Consider the following 21,441-nt stretch of genomic DNA (forward strand, 5'->3'; position numbering starts at 1 on the left):
ATTCTTAAACAGAATGCAACCTGATGTTTAAAACTCCGTCCTGCGTATGTATATATCTAAAAATGTGTTTTTTTTTAAATATGTGCCGTGGTCTAATTAGTCTCCTCTCTGGCAACGAATGAAATCACAGCGGTCCTTAATGAACAAGGAATTCATCAAAGCTGCGGCGTCCTTCCGACGCGAGGCCAAGTGGGTCTTGGCGATGAATGTTGAAGGGGTTTTAAAAGGCTACATTTTTCACCCATATCTACCTGGGGGCTCAATTCACCCACCTGGGGACGGAGACGGCCAGTGACAGAATTATGTGCCGTCTCCCATCTACCGCTAATTGAGCCTTCGTAATTTCCTACTCATTTCATGAGCTTCTGACACTTTCGTGGGGCTATGGAAGCAATTAAACTGACAAATTGCACTTTGTTGGCATAGACTGGTTGGCCAGACGAGGACTGCTACCTTATCGGAGTTATGCTAATTCCGAGGATGGAAAAGGCTTCTTGTCAAATTAAACAGTCTTGAACCAAAACCAGCTTTTGCTGGGTCTTAAGTGGAGTTTATTTCTTCAGTCTCTGTGATTAAATGTCGTGGCAGCGATGTCTTGGTCTTTCATTCGCTCGTTCAGGACATCGTACTAAATTGAGCTCAGCGTACGTTTCTGAGCAGAATCGCTCCTGCCAAGCGTTAATGGATTTCCCCGGAGCTTTACGGTTTTTCACGATGACAAACCTCACTAGGGTGAAATTTGCTCTCTCGCGCGGTTTGAAGTCCTCCCTAAAACTCACCGCCCAGCCGCGTCTGTCGCTTTGCCTAGCGTTCTCATCGTTGGCACGCTGTTATCACGCTGACTGGAGAATTTGGTCACTTTACTAATTTCAAGGTTTTTTTATTTGTGTCCCCGTGAACCACTTGGGGGTTCGCTGGTATATAGAACAGCGTAAAATGATCAAGTACAGCACAATCGGCACATAGCCTGCAGCCATGTTGGGGTTGTTAAGTGGGTTTTCTATAAATAACGTCCACCAGTCCTCTTTAGCTCTGCGGGAGACTGGGGTAAATGAAAACACCACGTGGTGCTTCTCATCATTTTTGAATTTTTACATGTAAGCAAAGAGAAACAGGTACTTGAACTGTTGAGGCTGCACCAGGAACCCTCCACAGGAACATCTCCACACCGACACGTTGACAGCACAGAGGGACTCTATCTTCATCTTCCTATCTACCCACGCAGGTCTTCAGTTCAACAGCTGACATGATTCTGCTGTCGCGAGCTACTCTGATGTGACGGATGTCGCAGCAAGGGCCCGATCGGGGGTCTTTGTGAGATACACATGTAGGACATTGATTGGAGGGGGGGGGTCCATGTCAGGGTTAACCTGAGTTAGTCGCAGTTTAGGGGAAGGTGGTGATTGAGAAGACAGGGAGCAGAATAGGTCAAGATGAGTGTGTTTGATATGGAAAGGAACACCATAGACCACGGCAAAAGCGCTCCAGGTGGGAGAAGGCCGTGATTGGAGCAGTTACCTGAAGGAACCTTTGAAGTTTCACTCATCATGAAATTCTTGTCAAGTGTCTTGTGCTTTGTGATTACTGCCCAGTAGTTCAGAGAGTGACTGACGATGGTACTGACACATTTATTCAGTGAAAGTCTCCAAACTGCCTGTTCCATTCTGGCTACGAGGCAAAAGGTCTGCATTAAGCACAATTCTGGGCTGCCTGGTGTAACCAGTAGGTGGTTGACTCTCGTCCCTCCAGACCAGGTGCGGAACAGCTACTCTGTGGGTCTGGATGGCTCGCTGCAGCTGGTGCTGGCCAACGGCATGGAGGTGACCCTGCACACGGAGCCCCACCTTCTGGCGGGAACCGTCATCCCTACCGTCAGCCGCAGGAACGTCACCCTGCCCATCGACAACGGCCTCAACCTGGTGGAGTGGCGGCAGCGCAAGGAGCAGGCACGCGGTCAGGTGACCGTGTATGGGCGGAGACTGCGGGTGAGTATGCGGGAGCATGGGGAGGGCATGAGGCTCAGTGCGTTAGGCCTCTATGCCTGGGATCGGAAGGTCACCGGTTCAAATCCCATCTTTGGCAAAATAGTCACATGTCTGTTGACCCTTAAGAAAGGTCTTTACCCCCCCCCAAACAAAAGAAAAATGCCCCAGGGGTGACACACACACACACACATATATATATCGAATATATATGTTAGTGTAGTATGTTTCAAAGATGGGATATGCAAAACAAAACATTTCAATGTACCTGCAAATGGCAACTGAAGCATCATTTCATACACATGCACAGACAACTGAGAAGGATGGAATCTGAGGGACTGAACATCTGTCGCTATGGTGACCTTTTCCTCACATTGAGGCTGAGCTCTTTCTGATGGTCCTCCCTGTAGAGGAGTAAAGGTGGAGCCCAGATAAGAGGAGAAGCAAAAACATACATCTTAGTCCCCAGGATGCCGCCTGTGTAAACAGGTCCTCTGCAAGGTCACATGATATGTAAGCTTCAGGGTTTGCTATCAGAAGCACATGTGACTCCAGGGGTAATTCTGGGACTCATTAAGATGGGGGGATGGGCTTAGAGGAGCCATAATTCATACAGAGGGGCCAGCAGTTCTATTATTTGATGACGTGTTTTGAATAAGTGAGTGACAGGGCATTCTGGGAGCCAATCAACTTTCAGCCTGAGCCAATGCCCCTGTGACCTCACCCGCAGTATATTCGGTTGCATGATGGGCGCGCACCCTTCATCATGACTGGGACGTCAGCATAGCTGTGAGTCAGTGAGAAAGGGATGGCTGCTTGAATCTTGACAGGATAATCACTGGCTACCCCGGACAGGCGGCCACGAGGCACTCGATCCGCGGGAGCCAGCTGGCACACGGGCCCAGCTTTACGAGACGACCACTTAACGATGACACACCGGAGCGCTACGGGTGTGACGCGGTCTGCGATTTCCCCATCAGACCACAGGGCCCAGGGTGGTGCTGGGCGACCATGTCCTTCTGCTATGTCAGCGAATCGGCTTGCAGAAGGAACCGCCGGCGCACAGAAATCCGAGAACGTGACAGACGAGTCGAGACTTTTCTCCTCATGTCGGTTTGTTGGGGTCTCATTACGATGGCGGGTTTTACACTCAGCAGGTAGCTGGTGTTGGTCTGGCCGGTTGTGTAAAGCCTCCTCAGACGGGCCGTGTTTGTCGTAAGAGGCTCCCTGGCTGGTGTCTCAAACTGCGGGGCTCTACTTGTGATCCGTACAGTAAAGTGAGACACATTATCCTTCTTGACTGTACCCGTCCAGGGCCCCGCATCCTGCTCTCCTTCAGAATATCCTATTTACGGAATTCGTCCAAGTTAGAGAAGTTCCCAGGAGACGGATTGTGCTCTCGCGGGCCCGGCAAGCCCAAGGAGCTTTTTCAGTCTTTGGCCCGAGCCTGACTCCTGGAAGCGTTTTGTCTCTCTCACCACTGTGTCCTGGAAAATCTCGCTCACCATTTACGGGGGGGGGAGTAGCCTTTTGACGGTGAGCCGTGCCGCACGACCGGGGCGTTTGAGGACATCTGTGCACGTCAGAGTTTGAGGGTGGCTAACAACATTTTCTGCCTTAGCGATGTTCATTCCTCTCTGTTGTTGTAGCCGATGATTAACGATGGGAACAGACCAGCCGATCCTAGTCCTCGTTATGAGACCCCCTCCCGCCCAATTTCCTATTACCTGACCTCTTAATTAATTTGTCCGGGCTTTTCAAAAGAGATGCAGATCTCGGTCTGCCTGCTAGTTAACAGCTAGTTCACCTTCGTGATAAATCTTGTGCAGGTGCGTCTGTGCTAATTAAAAAATCAAAGTTTTTTTGCAACAAATGAGAAGCATAAATCAGTGCTTAACGACGTGGGTGAGGCCACACTAGATATGGGCTTAATTACGTTATGGTAAACAATGCAGCGAGGCTGCGGACCTCGCCGCTGATGAAGGCGCCCCCCCCCCTTCCCCGGCCCCCTCCCGCACGCAACCACTTCCCGCCCAACGGCGTAATTAGCCGTTTCTGCCTCTGACTTTCTGCGTTAGCGTTTTCTCAGCCATGCTCTTCAGCTGAGTGTATGAACTCGATGCTAACAATCATTAGCGTGCGTGAGGCTCTCCGTGTCCCACCAGCACTTTGAAGGGTAAATGACTAACCCCCCCCCCCCCCCCTTTTCCTGGCACACACCTTTAACACCTCCCGCTGGCTCTCTCTTTCTCGCTTCTGTCATCTCGAACCTTCACATCTCTTTGTGGTTCTTAGGCTGTCAGATCTGTCTCCATTCCTGCTTCAGGGCAAGCTTTTAAAAGAGTAAACAAGACTAAGCACAGCTATTCTGGCAGCCGAGGTTTCCATCTGGAGCATGTGACCCCCGCCATGACACATAGAGGATCATTGGATGGGGGCTGTAGGTTGTTGCGACCCCTAGGTCTCCATCTCCTGAGTGAACACGCCAGCAGGGTTTTGTCCTAGTATAAAATTATGCCCTCAGTTGCCTATTAGTGACATATTTTCCATGCTTGACGCACAGGGAAATTCGGTGTGGCCATCTAGACGGGGCTGAGTCCTCCGCTCGCCGCCTCCGACTGTGCCAAAGTCCCCATGGGTTTCTCTTATCTACAGCAAGTTGAAACAATGAGTTCTTGGGCTCTTGCTGCATTGCCCGTGAAGTGTGAACAGGGGCCACCTGGCCATTTGAGTGACTCTCAGACAGGCTCACTGCCGACTGACGTGTCGGCGCCCTCCTCGAATTACCGCTCGCGAAGAACGCCTCTCTATTCCGATCACAGCTGGGATCAAGGCCGCGATACCGCATGCATTAAAAAGGAGAGAAACCGGAGCGATTCTCAGCGAAGTGTCATTCACACGTCGTTTGGATGCAGGTGCCGCTCCAGAGCGAGAGGAATGTTGTCTCCTTGTGATAATGCTTATCTGAAAGCTCAGGGACGGTTCAATGGTTGCCGAGCATTGGGTGGATTGGACTGCCGCTGTTTCGCTGAATAAACCGAGACACGCGCTAATTCTTCTAATCACAGCGACGTCGCTTGAAGTTGAAGCTCTTGACACCTCTGTACCACGGTTAGGGATGATGGCCGCATATTACAGGCAGAAAGATCTCGCAAACAGTGACTCTGATGATGCATGAGGGTGTGGATTCCTTAAAAATGCCCCGGGACGTGAGACTTTCGTTGACAAGCGGCCTTCGTCACAGAACCTTCTTTCATTTCCACAGGTGCATAACAGGAACCTGCTCTCGTTGGACTTTGACCGCATCACCAGGACGGAGAAGGTGTATGACGACCACAGGAAGTTCATGCTGCGCATCCACTACGACCAGGCGGGCCGGCCAACGCTCTGGGCCCCCAGCAGCCGCCTCAATGGTGTCAACGTCACCTACTCCCCCGGGGGGCAGGTGGCAGGGATCCAGCGGGGCACCATGTCTGTGCGCATGGAGTACGACCGCAACGGGCGCATCGTGTCGCAGACATTCGCCGATGGAAAGTCTTGGAGCTACACTTACCTCGAGAAGGTAGAGATCACTCTGCATTACAGTGGTACATTTCACAAGTCACGTTCTCCAAAGAGAGTTTAATAAAAAGTAAGAGCAAGCAAGACCTTCGACAAAGATCAGAAACTGGTTAAATATACCATGGCGCTGCCAAATGCTAAAATCTGATTGGTCAGAAGTCCATTTCCTGCTTGTCCTACTCAGAGTCAGAGGGGGTCCAGAGCCTATATGAACAAGGCAGGGAACAACCCAGGACAGAGCACCAACCTATCACAGGGCAGACTCACATACCATTCACTCACACATGCATACCAATTGGCATTTGGTAACTCCAGTTAGCCTCAGTGTGTGTTTGAACTGTGGGGGGAAATCTGAGTACCCAGAGGAATCTCCATGACAACACAGGGAGAACATGCAAACCCCACATACAGGGAATTCTGGTGGAGACTCAAACCTACTGTACGTGCCAGAGGTGTGAGGCCACTGTGCTAACCACTGCACCCCTTGGTCGGAAGTGTGTCGATTAATTTTCTGTAGCCGTACACATACAGCCAACCAGGCGAATCAGTAAAAAGTAAATCAATGTGCTATTATAATCCCTAATTCCAAGTAATGTTATGTAAAATTGCCAAACACAATGTAAAATTAACAGAAACTACATTAACTGTTATTTGGAAGTAGGTAGTAGTGGGGTAACTGTCGCTTACTACTGGTTAATGAGGCTGAAGACTTTTGAGGCGAGAGGGGAGATTTGCATACAGATTTACCACAGTGAAGGCCCTTCCACGTCTTTAACACGCCATTTACTTCCCAACAAGATGTTTTCATCACGCTGCTACCCAACTGATGTGGCGTAACGCTGAGGGATTCTGGACTCAGATGAGTATCCCAAAATTTCACATCAAAAGAAATGGAGTCTCTCATTTGACACAGAATATTACTTCAGATGATACTTTTCTAAATCTTCCTTCTGATCCATATAAATATTTTTCATCTGAAAATAGATTTTTTTTTTTTAAGTGATGAATGGCCTCTTAGGTTTTGCAACATTTGAAAGTCATGAGACTAGCAGCAATTTTAGACATTCATTGGGGGATTTAGGAAAGGAAAAGAGGACAGAAATATTTAACAAGAATTACTAATGAAACAGTAATTCAAGCCTGAGCTATTGTCATAGAGGGTACATCTGGAAATATGCTTATCTTTTAAACATGAGAACATATGTTTTTTATTTTGATTAATTAAAGACGCATTAGTTACTTATTTATGTGGGTGGCACCTCACACTGCCAGGGTGGTGGGCATGAATCCATCCTCTTCCTTTTGCGTGCCCCCTGCTGTCGTGTTCTTTCCTCCACAGTCCGCAAACAAGCTAAAATAACGTTACTGCATGACTGAGTGTGCTTCCCAGGATTGGCCAGTCAGAACTCGGATTCCATCACCGGGTTTTGACATTGGGAGGATGTATGCATAGGTCCCTGGGTTTGTGTCCAATCAGCTGCTGTTAATTTCCTTCACCTGCCTCTTTCGTTCCTCCCCTACAGTCCATGGTGCTCCTGCTCTACAGCCAGAGACAGTACATCTTTGAGTTTGATAAGAACGACCGTCTCTCTTCTGTGACCATGCCCAACGTTGCCCGCCAGACTCTGGAGACCACCCGTTCCATCGGTTACTATAGAAACACCTACCGAGCCCCCGAAGGTAACAGCTCAGTGCTGCAGGACTTCAGCGAGGATGGGGAGTTGCTGCAGACCACTTACCTGGCTACTGGGAGGCGCGTCATCTACAAGTACGGCAAGCTGTCCAAGCTGCTCGAAGTTCTGTATGACACGTCACGCGTGGCCTTCACATACGATGAGGCCTCGGGCATGCTGAAGACCGTCAACTTGCAGAGCGAAGGCTTTACCTGCACCATACGCTACCGGCAAATGGGCCCACTCATCGACCGGCAGATCTTTCGCTTCAGCGAGGAAGGCATGGTCAACGCCCGTTTCGACTACAACTACGACAACAGCTTCCGGGTGACGAGCATGCAGGCCGTCATCAATGAGACACCGCTGCCTATCGACCTGTACCGTTATGACGACGTGTCCGGCAAGACCGAGCAGTTCGGCAAGTTCGGGGTGATCTACTACGACATCAACCAGATCATCACCACGGCCGTCATGACACACACCAAGCACTTCGACGCCTACGGGCGCGTGAAGGAGGTGCAGTACGAAATCTTCCGCTCGCTCATGTTCTGGATGATGGTGCAGTACGACAACATGGGCCGGGTGGTCGGCAAGGAGCTCAAGGTGGGACCATATGCCAACACCTCCCGCTACTCCTATGAGTACGACGCCGACGGCCAGCTACAGGTGGTGTCCATCAACGACAAACCCCTCTGGAGATACAGCTATGACTTAAATGGGAACCTGCACCTGCTTAGCCCTGGCAACAGTGCTCGGCTCATCCCGCTCCGCTATGACCTGAGGGACCGCATAACCAGGCTGGGGGACATCCAGTACAGGATGGATGAAGATGGCTTCCTCAGGCAAAGGGGAAGCGAGTACTTCGAGTACAACTCTGCCGGACTGCTGGTGAAGGTTTACAGCAAAGTGAACAGCTGGAGCATCCGGTATCGCTACGACGGCCTCGGCCGCAGGGTGTCCAGCAAGAGCAGCAGTGGGCAGCACCTGCAGTTCTTCTATGCCGACCTCTCCAGCCCCACCAGGGTCACACACATGTACAATCACTCCAGCTCGGAGATCACCTCCCTCTACTATGACCTGCAAGGGCACCTCTTTGCTATGGAGCTGAGCAGCGGCGACGAGTTCTACGTGGCGTGCGACAACATCGGCACGCCGCTGGCCGTCTTCAGCGGCACAGGCCAGATGATCAAGCAGATCCTGCACACGGCCTACGGCGAGGTCTACATGGACTCCAACCCCAGCCTGCAGCTCATCGTCGGCTACCAGGGAGGTCTCTACGACCCCCTCACCAAGCTGGTCCACCTGGGGCGCAAGGATTATGACGTGCTGGCCGGCCGCTGGACCACGCCGGACCACGACGTGTGGAGGCGTCTCAACAGCGAGAACATCGCCCCTTTCAACCTGTACATGTTCAAGAACAACAACCCCATCAGCAACAGCCATGAGATCAGGTGCTACATGACAGGTGAGAGGCTGGCGCCGCACAAAGCCGCACACGGGTCCGGCTCCCGAGGTGAGGGTTACGGTGCAGGAGACGCTGATGCTTTGTATTCTTTGCATCATTATCCTCCCCTGGCTTATCGCTGAATGATTTTCATTTTCCAAACAGTCAGGAGGAACAGTGTGGCGCAGCACCCTCCCGTCCCTAAGAGATGACATTATTCCGCAGCGTCCGGGTGGGGGGCCAGCGAGAAGACAGGTGGACACAATGGGGAACGGCAGAACAAAGGGACACAAAGGAACACGCTTTGTAATGCAGAGCCCGTGACAGCTGGGAGGGGGATATCGGGCCGCCCTCCCCGGGGAATACTTCGCGGTGCACATTCGGCAAGCCGGCAAAAGCGTGATTATAGTTTGCATAGCATCACCCTGAGATAGTCGGTTTGGATCATCTCTAAAATGCTGCAACGGGACGAGACAGAGATCTGGTTAAGTCCGATTAGAGCAGTTGTGGCCCCCTGTCTTCTTACCCACCTCCCTTGTACAGAGAATTTTATATACAGTACATTAATGGGCAAAAGTCTTAGGCAGCCAGAGAAAATGTTTAGCTTCACGTTGATATAAAAGCATGATATTATACCTGCTAAAACATGTTAGCTTAGCCATTTCGAAACCTCTGCTGAAAATCACCCCAGAATTTGCAGCAGCCATCCACTACACCCAGGTGTTTTTTGACCCGACCGCTAACACACCTCGTATAGCTAATCAATATCCCATTGACTTTTCTAATTAAATTAATTAATTAAATGTGCTGGTGTTTAAATTTAATGAATACATGTAATGGCTAGGGTGCCCCTGAGGAGAGGTTTGGGAGCTGAAGCGCTGTTCATCTAGCCATCCAACAAGACGTCAGGAACTCCTCGAAGAACGGAAGACATTTTTACTAGTTTTTATTGCGTATTTCTTAATTTGCACATGTTCTAATGCTAAATTGTGTTTTCTGTTCTGAGCAAAAGTGCACTTAATACCCGGACAAATGGCTTTAAACATTTCTCTTGACTGCCTAAGACTTTTGCACACTCCTGTATTTAGGGGTCTCTGTAAAACGCTGCCTCCGTGAGACTGTCAGGGTATCCATGGGTGTCCCTGCCGTAGGGTGACATAGCTGTCATTTCCTCCGGCTCCAGCACACGGACACACTGTGCGTGTCCTCCCGCGTACGACCACGCCGTCAAATACCCAGCTTAAGAGCGAGCAGCTCTGCCTTCGCTGTTAAGCTCTGCGCCGGAAGCTGAATGTTAAACAGAGTCTCCCGTATTTGGATATACGCAAGGCCCTCTCTGTAGTGACTGATAGTTCAGACATTTCTGTTCTATCTCCGCGGATTAAGGGGGTCTTTTTATTGTACTTAAACAAATCTCCAGTATAGGGAGCTGTGTCAGCCTCTACGATACAGGGACAACGAAAAGCTCGTTTCGGGTTGATGGTGATCTCTTAACGTCAGCAAAAAGTGAGCTAAATGGAGAAAAAAAAAATCACCTTCATGTAATGGTGTTTAGGTCAAGTCGTTGCTCATTACAGAACGTCATTTTTAAACTACTGACCTTTTCATGAAGGAAAAAAGCGGGTTAGGGATTAAGGTACGAAGTCGTCAAAATTAACGACCTGTTGGAGTTTCTTTCGGAAATGGCCTTTGCTTCCGAAACATAGGAGTGAGGATCGTCGGTCCGGTACCTGCCCATAAAAAGCAGTCTCTAAAGGTTATTCAGGCTGCATCCATAGCATGAATTATGTGCCGATGGTGAAGGCAGCTGGCCTTTGGCGTGGCAGCTACCTGAATGCGAGGCGATGTCCGTGCAGGGAATGGCGAAAGGGCACCGACACAAGGCTGGTAAAAGGCAGTGCGGCGTTCGCAACATGGCCCCCCCGCAGGTGTCTTCAGGCGGGAGTAGAAGCCCAGCATGAGAGGATTCCTAAGATCCGGGGGTTTGTGCTCTTTCATGTGTCTGTCACAGACAGATGGACTCTCAGTAACCTGGTGGCTGATTTTCAATGTCTTTGAATAGAATAACTTGGGCCGGTTTTACTGTAAGGGTGCTGAATTGCCTTCAGCATAGACTGACATCCACTAAAAACCCGCTTAACCAGTGTTCCCCAAAGCCAGTCCACAGGGGCCCCCAGACAGCCTATATTTTTGTTCCATCCCACCTCCCAGCCAATCAAGAACACCGATCACCTGGTACAGACGTGTTGGGAGCTGGGAAAGCAAATATGTGGCCTGTCTGGGAGTCCCCCGAGGACTGGGATGGGAAGTATTGATTTTAAAAAACCATTCAGCAGGTTCACACACGATGTCGTCCTGCTGTTGGTCTGTTTTTAATCCATCTTTGTTTTGAGGGTGTGGAACCTGCTGAGGCTGATCCTGGATCTCAGCTTCTTAGAATCCAGATCCATGTTACCATAAGAGTGCAGTTTATATTCTGCATATAGATGTGTGTGTCTCGTCATCTTAAAACCATATAGAAACTTAGAAAGTAACTTCACTTGGGAGAGAACCATACAGACTGATGTCGTATTGGAAATGCTGCATGTCTTGCGGTGACCTAAGAAGACAGACGACTCCATTCCCCCGAAAGCCTGTAGGATCTGTTCAGCCTGCGCTTCGCTCCGCTCGCCTTCACGCGTGTGTTTGCCTTCACGCGTGTTCTCGCCTTCACGCGTGTGCTCGCCTCCTCGTCCCCTCATTCGCTCTCTGTCTCGTCCTGCCACAGATGTCAACAGCTGGCTGCTGACTTTTGGCTTCCAGCTGTACAACGTCATTCCCGGATATGCGAAGCCCAACACGGAGACCATGGAGCCGTCGTACGAGCTGGTCCGGACACAGATAAAGACCCAGGAGTGGGACAGCACTAGGGTAAGTTCCTCTAGAAGAGGCCACAGCAGTCTCCTACTTTCAGTAATATTCATCAGGGTTTTGGCTCTTTAATTAGGGGGTGGGTGGGGGCCTGTGTCGATTCTCCTGCCCTGAAAGGAGTTCCCTCCTCCCGTCCTCTACCCCAGACATTGATTTGAGACTCGCCTCTCAATTTCACACTCTACCAAATAGGAACCAGACGCCCTGAAATGCCGCATTTATCAGGCTCCTCAATCGCCTTCGAGTCCCTTGAATAATTGAGGAGTTTGCCGCTGTCTTCCTGGGCCGCCTTCCAGATGGACGGCTTGCAGAAGCCGCACGCCCCGTGCGCTTTCAGTCGGTTTTACGATGCCGGCAAATGCAGGCGATCCTTTCTGCTGAAAAATGGGGCCCTGTAGGTTCTCCACAGATCCCCACGACCCCGCAGTTTCCATGCCGATGATTCTGAACACGATAAGGCCTGTTTCAGATCACTTCCGTACCTTATGTTACTCAGCCCATGCTATCTATGAGCCAGGATGGTATCCGTCACACCAGCAGCGGGACTGAGACCTCGATATGGCTTTTGAAATGGATACACGGTATCATTAGGGTTATTTTTGAAGACGTGTGGTAGCACTGCAGCATTTTCTGCTTGGAGGTTGCCCAGAAGGTCTTCTCACAAGAAGGACTCCCTCACTGACACAATGAAATATCTGAAGATGGTCTTTGGAAGGCATTAGTCCATATGAAGTTAATATACAGCCATGGAAAAAATTAAGAGACCACAGCACAGTCATTTCACTCATTTCTCAGTTTATGGATCTGCGTCTGTGAATAATGAATAATATATATATATATATATATATATATATATATATATATACACTCACCTAAAGGATTATTAGGAACACCTGTTCAATTTCTCATTAATGCAATTATCTAATCAACCAATCACATGGCAGTTGCTTCAATGCATTTAGGGGTGTGGTCCTGGTCAAGACAATCTCCTGAACTCCAAACTGAATGTCAGAATGGGAAAGAAAGGTGATTTAAGCAATTTTGAGCGTGGCATGGTTGTTGGTGCCAGACGGGCCGGTCTGAGGATTTCACAATCTGCTCAGTTACTGGGATTTTCACGCACAACCATTTCTAGGATTTACAAAGAATGGTGTGCAAAGGGAAAAACATCCAGTATGCGGCAGTCCTGTGGGCGAAAATGCCTTGCTGATGCTAGAGGTCAGAGGAGAATGGGCCGACTGATTCAAGCTGATAGAAGAGCAACTTTGACTGAAATAACTACTCGTTACAACCGAGGTATGCAGCAAAGCATTTGTGAAGCCACAACACGCACAACCTTGAGGCGGATGGGCTACAACAGCAGAAGACCCCACCGGGTACCACTCATCTCCACTACAAATAGGAAAAAGAGGCTACAATTTGCACGAGCTCACCAAAATTGGACAGTTGAAGACTGGAAAAATGTTGCCTGGTCTGATGAGTCTCGATTTCTATTGAGACATTCAAATGGTAGAGTCAGAATTTGGCGTAAACAGAATGAGAACATGGATCCATCATGCCTTGTTACCACTGTGCAGGCTGGTAGTGGTGGTGTAATGGTGTGGGGGATGTTTTCTTGGCACACTTTAGGCCCCTTAGTGCCAATTGGGCATCCTTTAAATGCCACGGCCTACCTGAGCATTGTTTCTGACCATGTCCATCCCTTTATGACCACCATGTACCCATCCTCTGATGGCTACTTCCAGCAGGATAATGCACCATGTCACAAAGCTCGAATAATTTCAAATTGGTTTCTTGAACATGACAATGAGTTCACTGTACTAAAATGGCCCCCACAGTCTTCAGATCTCAACCCAATAGAGCATCTTTGGGATGTGGTGGAACGGGAGCTTCGTGCCCTGGATGTGCATCCCACAAATCTCCATCAACTGCAAGATGCTATCCTATCAATATGGGCCAACATTTCTAAAGAATGCTTTCAGCACCTTGTTGAATCAATGCCACGTAGAATTAAGGCAGTTCTGAAGGCGAAAGGGGGTCAAACACCATATTAGTATGGTGTTCCTAATAATCCTTTAGGTGAGTGTATATATATATATATATATGCAAACTGCAACCTGGTTCTTCTCTGCTTCTCATTAATGAAGGGCTTCTTCCTTGCTTTATGGGATTTCAGTCCTGCTTCTAGGAGCCTGATATGAACTGTCCTAGCAGTGCACTTCACACTTGCACTTAATGTTTCCCATTCCCTTTGAAGGTCACTTGATGTCATTGTCTGATTCATGAGAAACTGTCAGATAAGTTGACAGTCATCTCCGGCATTAGAAAGTCGCTTCTGCCCTTTACCTGGCTGGTTTCTGGTCGTTCCCGGTGTCTCCTGCTTCACCTTATTCTTAAGTTCTGCTGTCTTAGAAATTTTGAACCTGGAAGCAACCTGCTGCTCAGCATAGCTCTCTGTCAGCAGAACCACGATTAAATCAGAATTTAAAAATGCAGATTTGTTTAAAAATATAGCGTGGTCTTTCCATGGCTGTATATTCCTCAGTGGTCGGGACAGAAGCCAGAAGATCTGTGATTTGGAAAGAAGACCAACCCAGCTGTTAGCTACTGCTCTACCTTTGTATGACTGTGTCTTACATCTTTTTCCTAATCTTTCCAGCTGCTTTGGTGACGTGACCTGGATGGAATGATCAGGGTTCACTTGCACCACTGTGACATTCTTATTATTTATAATCCTCCAAATACCAAACGAACACTAAATATGAATGGAGGTGTAGATACTAGCGAGGTGGTCAGGTCTGGTCCAGAGGTATGATTTCAGCTGCTATTTACTGATGAACAAAGACAAGCGTAGACCAGCTGTGAATGATCAGCAGACATTGCTGAGGAGAAGATTAACAGCCATCTGGGCTGTGAATGATGATTTATGGCTGGTCCTGTCCTCTGTGAGGTCTTATCAGGACCTCCTGGAGACATCAATATGGCGTGAAAGACAGAAACACAAAAAAGGAAAATTCTCTCAGGAAGTGCGAGACCGTCCTACATTCGGGCTTCAGCCATCGACCTTTCCAATAGCGTGCACCTGTGAGCCTGTGCAGGACAATTGATTTTGAAAGTAATTCGGTATTTCCACATTGTCTGAGAGGCTACAGAAATTGAATGGAAACGATCCGTCATCCATTGAGAAAGACCATCAGAGGTGTCACCCGCATTGAGGAGCCGGGATTAAATCAACACTGCCAGCCTCCCCACATCTGTCCCCGCAACACGACCGGCCTCCTCTATTAGGAGGACCGCGGCTTTATCTCGTCGATGTCAGATTGAGGTCACCCGCCGGCTCCCAAGGAGAAAGCAGGCAAAATCCGCTAATTTTGTGTTAGCCTGAAGTAAAATTTTGTTGTCACCAATGTACCGAGCTTCGGATGAGTAATTTGAAAGGCTGGGGTGCAATCTGCAAGTTTGTTTTATTAAAGAGGCTGTTTTTGGTAACTTTGCAGCCACTAATGCGATTAATTCGCCTCTCCTATTTTCGAGAGTCTGGCTGACTCTTATGTTTTGACGCTTGTTTATCTTGGCGAATTCCTGCGCTGGAAGGGAAAGACGCGTCCTTATCGAATCCAATTATGCATGCGCCGCTGGGCACGGTGTCACGCAGACGGGCTGCGTGACGCAGCCGCTGCAGAGCCAGATCCTCGTCTGCGGTCAGTGATTCAGCCAGCCATTGCGGGCAGGAGTCTGGGCATGTCCTGCACCTATCAGCAGAGAGCTGAAGGTGAACCTTGGTCTCCAAGGACTAAATTGGTGTTAAGGCAGGATGGACGGCCGGATGGAGGGGCACCACCCCCACGCAGTTCCCAAACCCACTTCACTCGCTTAGCTTTTGGGGCGGGTGTCTCAGATACCATGACTGCCCACTGCCTGCTGGGCCAACAGCGGGCATGCCAGCGTTGTTGGAAAGACAGATTTAGTAACAGTAGCTGCTATGGCTTGACAGCTCGGGAACATCGCCCCCTGGAGGGCTGGGGGAGCAATGCGGCACTGCTCAGTTTGTTCCGCCACAGGCTGTGACTCCAGCTCACTTCTTAAAGGACATTAGAGACGCCGCTGCAGCCAGTCTGTTTCTGTGGGCTGAGACTTGGCAGACGTTTCATAAGGAGCTGTTTTTATGATTTTGGCTATAAACAGGCAGGAGGGAGTCTGTCGGGCAGCGGCACGCGGCGGGGGTCACGCGGCCACCCGCTTTACGCATCTTCGGAGAGCGAGTTGAGGGTTTCTGTGGATTTCCAGCTCTAGTGTGCTTTAAAAGGTGGTATTTAGGGCCAGAAAGACAACTTGATTCTTCGCGGTATATAATACAGGCATTTTGCCTGGCGACTTTAAAGGCTAACGTGAGATAGGGTTCCTCAGCTGCTCAGCGGGTCGCTGACAAGTGACGTGACCCTGATATCTCTGCACTTAACTGGGCCCAGCTAATGGCCACTGCGGGCTGTATTTATATATGCTGTGAAAAGCGGGGCTCTGGCTGCAGAGGGCACCTGTTTGACATCCCTAAGAGATTTAGGTGGACGGCGCGCATTACAAAGCCGCCTTCTCTGCTGTACGACCCCCGGCCTGCTTCTCTCCTGCTTAGCTGGGGTTTGGTGAGCAGCCAAACAAATGTTTGCTCAGCTTCTGCTTGGATTCTCGCGTCCGGTGGAGGAGGTGTATAAATTCGCGGCGGAAGGAGAGCGAGGGTCCGTGTTAAGCACGTACGCGGCAGCTGTGTTCACGATGCGGGCCTTCATCACCGCGGTCCTCCTCATCGTGCCATGAGAGCCCCACGTGCCGTCAGCAGAGTCCCAGGACCCCTGCCGTCTTTTCTGATGAGAACGAGTTAGAATAATTCCCATTCCCACTGGGAATCATTCCTGTTGGGTTTTGCCGACGTGATGCCAGCATGTATAAGAGCCAGTGTGGAAAGCCAGTAAACCAGACAGATCCAGGCAGGCGGAACAGCGGCAAGCCCCAGTGCGCCTCACTGCTTTATCCGCACATGCCCATGTGGGGGCGTCACTCTCAGGACGGAACTAATGAGCCGTCCAATGTGGAGGCCCCGTGTTAAAAAGAGGTTTCCTGCTTCCTCAACCAATAAAAATTTGCCAAGTAGGGAGAATATCCAGGGAGCGAGGTGAGACATTTGAAAAGAGGGTGGAGATGAGCAGAGCAGTGACGGATGCACTGGGGTGGAGGCATGGAAGGGATGTGCTCTCTGACTGTGTGGGCTTGATCTGGCATTGATTGAGACTGTCTTGTTTTGCAGTCGGTGCTGGGCGTGCAGTGCGAGGTTCAGAGGCAGCTGAAGGACTTCGTCAAGTTGGAGCAATTCGGAGCCATCTACGGTATGAGCAGCGCTGGCTGCCCCGCCCCCCAGGGGGCGGTCTTCTTCGCCTCAACAGCTTCCATATTCGGCAAGGGCGTGAAGTTCGCCATCCGTGATGGCCAGGTGGCCACTGACATTATCAGCGTGGCCAGCGAGGATGGCCGTAGGCTGGCAACCATCCTGAACAAAGCCCTGTACCTGCGAGATCTGCACTTCACCATCGACGGCGTCGACACACACTATTTCATCAAGATGGGCCCCGTGGAGGCGGACCTGGCCCTGCTGGGCATGACGTCGGGACGCCGCACGCTGGAGACGGGCGTCAACGCCACCGTGGCGCAGGTCAATGCCGTGGTGGGCGGCCGGACTCGACGAACCACCGACATCCAGCTGCAGCACGGCGCGCTGAGCCTTAACGTGCGCTACGGCAGCAGTCTGGATGAGGAGAGGGCCCGCGTGCTGGAGCTGGCCCGCCACAGGGCTGTGGCCCAGGCCTGGGCCCAGGAGCGCCAGCGGCTGCAGGATGGCGAGGACAGTTCTCGCCCCTGGGCTGACGCAGAGCGGCAACAGCTGCTCAGTTCCGGCCGGGTGCCGGGATACGACGGCTACCACGTGGTGTCGGTGGAGCAGTACCCGGAGCTGGCAGATAGCATCAGTAACATCCACTTCCTGAGACAGAGCGAGATGGGCCGCAGGTGACATGACCGCCCCCCACAGGCCGAGCGTTTGGGAACACTTGCCAAAGACAGCTGCACACGTTCCATTCCCGTTCACGGCCCGGTTCCATTGACCGTGGTCGAAGTTTGTGCGTTTTGAAGGCTACACGGGCGATCCCGCCGTATCTCGATTCCCCCAGCCTAAGATTCCTTTCTGTCTTTGTCCTCCTGGGGGGAATCACCATTGTTGGAGGAATGTGGTGCCACTTGGAGGTGACCTGTGACTCGCTATTCGCTTTCCCGTACCCGGCCAAATCCCTTCTAAACCGCTGCTTTTTTATTGACGGTGTGACCAGCCGGAGCCTCAGTCTGCACCAGTCAGATGTGGCCCCACCCCATCCCCCCCAACGTCGTCCAAAGCTTTGCTATGTCGCAATTCCACATGATCTTTCAAAATAAAAAAAATAAAATTAAAAAAAGACAGATGATCTGAACTGTGGCCTCTCTGCTCGCCGCCAGTGCGGAGAGGTTGACCATTAACCAATTTAGATGGCTGTCTTTCACTGGCTGTCTTTCACTGGCTGTCTTTAGATTGCCATGTGATTGGGAGAGACCAGAACCTCCAGTCCTGTATCATTCTAAACAAAAGCATCCTGTTTTTCTCCTGAATTAAATGCAGTGTCGGATTTGCAAGGAAAGACTGTAGCTTACACGAGAGACGGTCAGAAGAGATTCCCGTGTTTCTCAAACTCCCTCACAGTCAGTAGAGAGGTTGCGATGATTCCAGCAAGTCCTGTCAGTTTTGTGGGACATGCAGTTCTGTGCAGAAGGTATTTTCCCTGAATGTTTTTTTAATTTCGTTATTGAGTTTTTTATATATATACACATATATATAAAGATACAGTATAACAAATGTGACTTCAGAAATGTGAACTCTCGTCTCTTTTATTGCTATCTGTTGTACTTGAACAATTAAAAGGGTGTTTACACACTTAAAGTATGAACATGTTTGGGGAACTTTTTTGTTAACGAATATTTATTTGTAAAAGACATTTTCTCATTTTGCATCCATGAACAACATGATAAAAGGGATTTTGAGCATTATTAATACTTATAAGTGCTTTTATCGCTATAATTTAACGAGTTGTATATGTATGTGTGGAAACGTTTAGTTTTGTACTGAAATGAGTCCTTCCAAGTTAAGTACTCAGAGTCTGTTGGCGCTTTTCCACTGTAATACAGGAACCGACCAGTAGTTACAGTGCGGTTCCAGCTCGCTTCGGATTCCACTGCAGAAGAGTCAGTTCAGTAAAGGCGTTGCCGGGTTTGGAGAACGACAGTGACGTAAAACTGAAGAGATGCTCATTAGCTGTTCTCACTGTGTACATCATGATTTACTATCTGCAATTGTTATTATTTTCTTTTTACTATGTGCTAATTTCTGCCAGCATGTCTGTGAGAATTAGCATTCACGTGTAAATTTTCGTTACGTATCCGTTGCGTTCAGCTTTTCTGTAGTATGTTTTGAAGTAGGAAGTTGTAAATGTTCAAGGTTTGAGTTTTCGGGAATACATCGCAATGTGCGACGTTACTAATAATGAATAATATGTAGAATATACCCTTTTTTCCTTCAGATAATCCATGAATATTGATGCAGATCACCGGTATCTCCGTGCATTTCGACCAATCTGGCCGGCTTTGGTCACGCTTTCGGCCCTCCTAGTAAGCAGGTCCAGGTTACGGCTTGGGTACGCGCTGGACACGGCCTGCATACTTTGCAATGGAAAGCTGCCAGGTCGCAGCACTGGGTGGGTATGGCTTGGTTCTTGGTGGCAGTGGAAAAGCGCTTTTTTAAATTGGAGAATGTGCTGTTGTATTTAAATTCTCCCCGTGTTTACACTGTAAAGGTTGTAATTCTTCCATTTCCGTGCTGATGCTCAAAGAGTCTTTCTGTGAACGTGACGTGGGACTTTGTTATGGATGATCTGCAGGGATCTTTGTCACGTATTATCCAGCTCATCAGATGATGGGTTTCTCATGAGGAAACAGCACATCACTACCGCATCTTCACAGACATCAGATCAGAGTTTGAGTGCTCGTGTGCAGAGCAGGCCTGGGAATCTCCCTTCATAGGCCTCCCTGGTGGGGCTCCCTGGGGGAGGGGGGAGGGGATGTCAGCATATGGAAGCTCTCATCCTGGAAAATGTGGCCCTGCAGTGCCCCTTGTGCCCATAGCTGGGATTACATGCCCCACCCTACATTGGACAGATTTGCCTTCCTGTAACATAGTCGATGAGCAGACTGCCCCCCACTGACCCCGGGCTGGGGGGGTGGAGGTGTTCCGGATTTACAAACGGGACAGTCAGCCTCATGTAGCTTCCTCTGAAACTTTTTTATTTTATTACTATGATTTTACTTTTGGATTCATTTGAATTTTTTTCATTTAATTTCTGTTGTATTACTGTTGCCTTTTATGGATGAAAGCTCAGTGTACCCCCCCCCCCCCCCACAAAGCCCTTCCTTGTAGTGAATTTGTTTTTTTTCATTTGTTTGTTTTGCTTTTTGTTCTCAATGTGACGTTTCAAGCACTGTCCCCGTGCCTGAAATGGTGGATCTCTGTCAGTAACCTGTCAGTGTGCAAACTTCAGCTTCTCTGTGTAGTGTGCAGGTCCAAATAAAAGAAAAATATTTTTTTTACATCTGTTTTTCGATTTTTCTTTTGTTTTGTGGTGCCAAGTGAGCGCAACGCACAGGGGTGACAGCCATGTCCCTCTGGCCCCATAACTGAGTGACTGATGACTGACATGTCCTGTGGTGCAGAGAGAGGTTCGGGTTCAAGGGGAGGTAGAGCTGAAAGTGCTGAACTTGTTGGGTTCTGTAGGACTCAGTCACATATGCTTCTGTGCAAGCCATCAGCTGTCATTGTGTGCTGTGCTGAGCTGTGTGCTGTGCTGTGCTGACCTGTGTGCTGAGCTGAGCTGTGTGCTGAGCTGTGACCTGTGTGCTGTGCTGTGCTGAGCTGTGTGCTGTGCTGAGCTGAGCTGAGCTGTGTGCTGAGCTGTGTGCTGTGCTGTGTGCTGAGCTGTGCTGACCTGTGTGCTGTGTTGTGCTGAGCTGAGCTGTGTGCTGAGCTGTATGCTGTGCTGTGCTGAGCTGAGCTGATCTGTGCTGTCTTACAGCATGCCATCATGTATAATTTACAGGCATGACCTCATGAAATTACAAATAGCAAAGGCTAAGACCTTGGTATTGTGTGTGTGTGTGTGTGTGTGTGTGTGTGTGTGTGTGTGTGTGTGTGACCATGGCTGCATGCCCCTGCCTTCTGCCCTGTCCTCCCTGGATGAGACCCCAGGCCCCACAGCGGCAAAACGAGCACGGAGAAAAGGTTACACTCTCTTTCCAGGTGAATATCTCCGCACGTTTCTTTACTCCCAGTTTTTCTGCAAATGATGATGTCAGGGAAGAAGTGGTGGATCTGTGGGCCTTTTATAAACAGCAGGTGGCGCAGTGATTAAGGAGCCACACTTCAAACAAAATGACTGCACTGCGGCGCACCAGGAAAGCATCTACATGCGAATTACTCCAAGAAATATCCTACTGTGAATCACTTGAGCTGGGTAATAGTGTTTAATAAGCAAATAAATGAAAATGAAGAATGTGTCTAATTAGTGGGGTTCTACAAGCTGCTGTAGCGTGGAGATTATCCTAGCGAGATTTGTGTAGACATAATGGATGGAGGTATGGGGTCTTGGGTATTACAGACAGCTCAGGGCGCTGTGGGCTGAGCGGTTGTAGATGGTCGCTTCACCGTGAGGAATCTCGCCATGCCAGACTTGTCATATTTCCCTTTTTTGCG

At 49.6% G+C, this 21,441-nt stretch overlaps 1 protein-coding gene across 11 annotated transcripts in view; it reads left to right on the plus strand.

The window, feature by feature from the left end:
* The window catches only part of tenm4 (teneurin transmembrane protein 4), a 139,119-nt gene extending 118,837 nt beyond the window's left edge, over positions 1–20,282 (plus strand). For all 11 annotated transcript variants that reach the window (XM_023807297.2, XM_072701254.1, XM_072701255.1 and 8 more), the window contains 5 exons: positions 1,750–1,985; positions 5,248–5,544; positions 7,067–8,681; positions 11,428–11,570; positions 16,870–20,282. In XM_023807297.2, the coding sequence (XP_023663065.1) occupies positions 1,750–1,985; positions 5,248–5,544; positions 7,067–8,681; positions 11,428–11,570; positions 16,870–17,628 (3,050 nt within the window). In that variant the 3' untranslated portion in view covers positions 17,629–20,282. The remainder of the gene's footprint in view (positions 1–1,749; positions 1,986–5,247; positions 5,545–7,066; positions 8,682–11,427; positions 11,571–16,869) is intronic.
* The last annotated feature ends 1,159 nt before the right edge of the window (positions 20,283–21,441 follow it).

The sequence above is a fragment of the Paramormyrops kingsleyae genome, chromosome 17 (genome assembly GCF_048594095.1).
Source record: "Paramormyrops kingsleyae isolate MSU_618 chromosome 17, PKINGS_0.4, whole genome shotgun sequence".
Taxonomy (NCBI): Eukaryota; Metazoa; Chordata; class Actinopteri; order Osteoglossiformes; family Mormyridae; genus Paramormyrops; species Paramormyrops kingsleyae.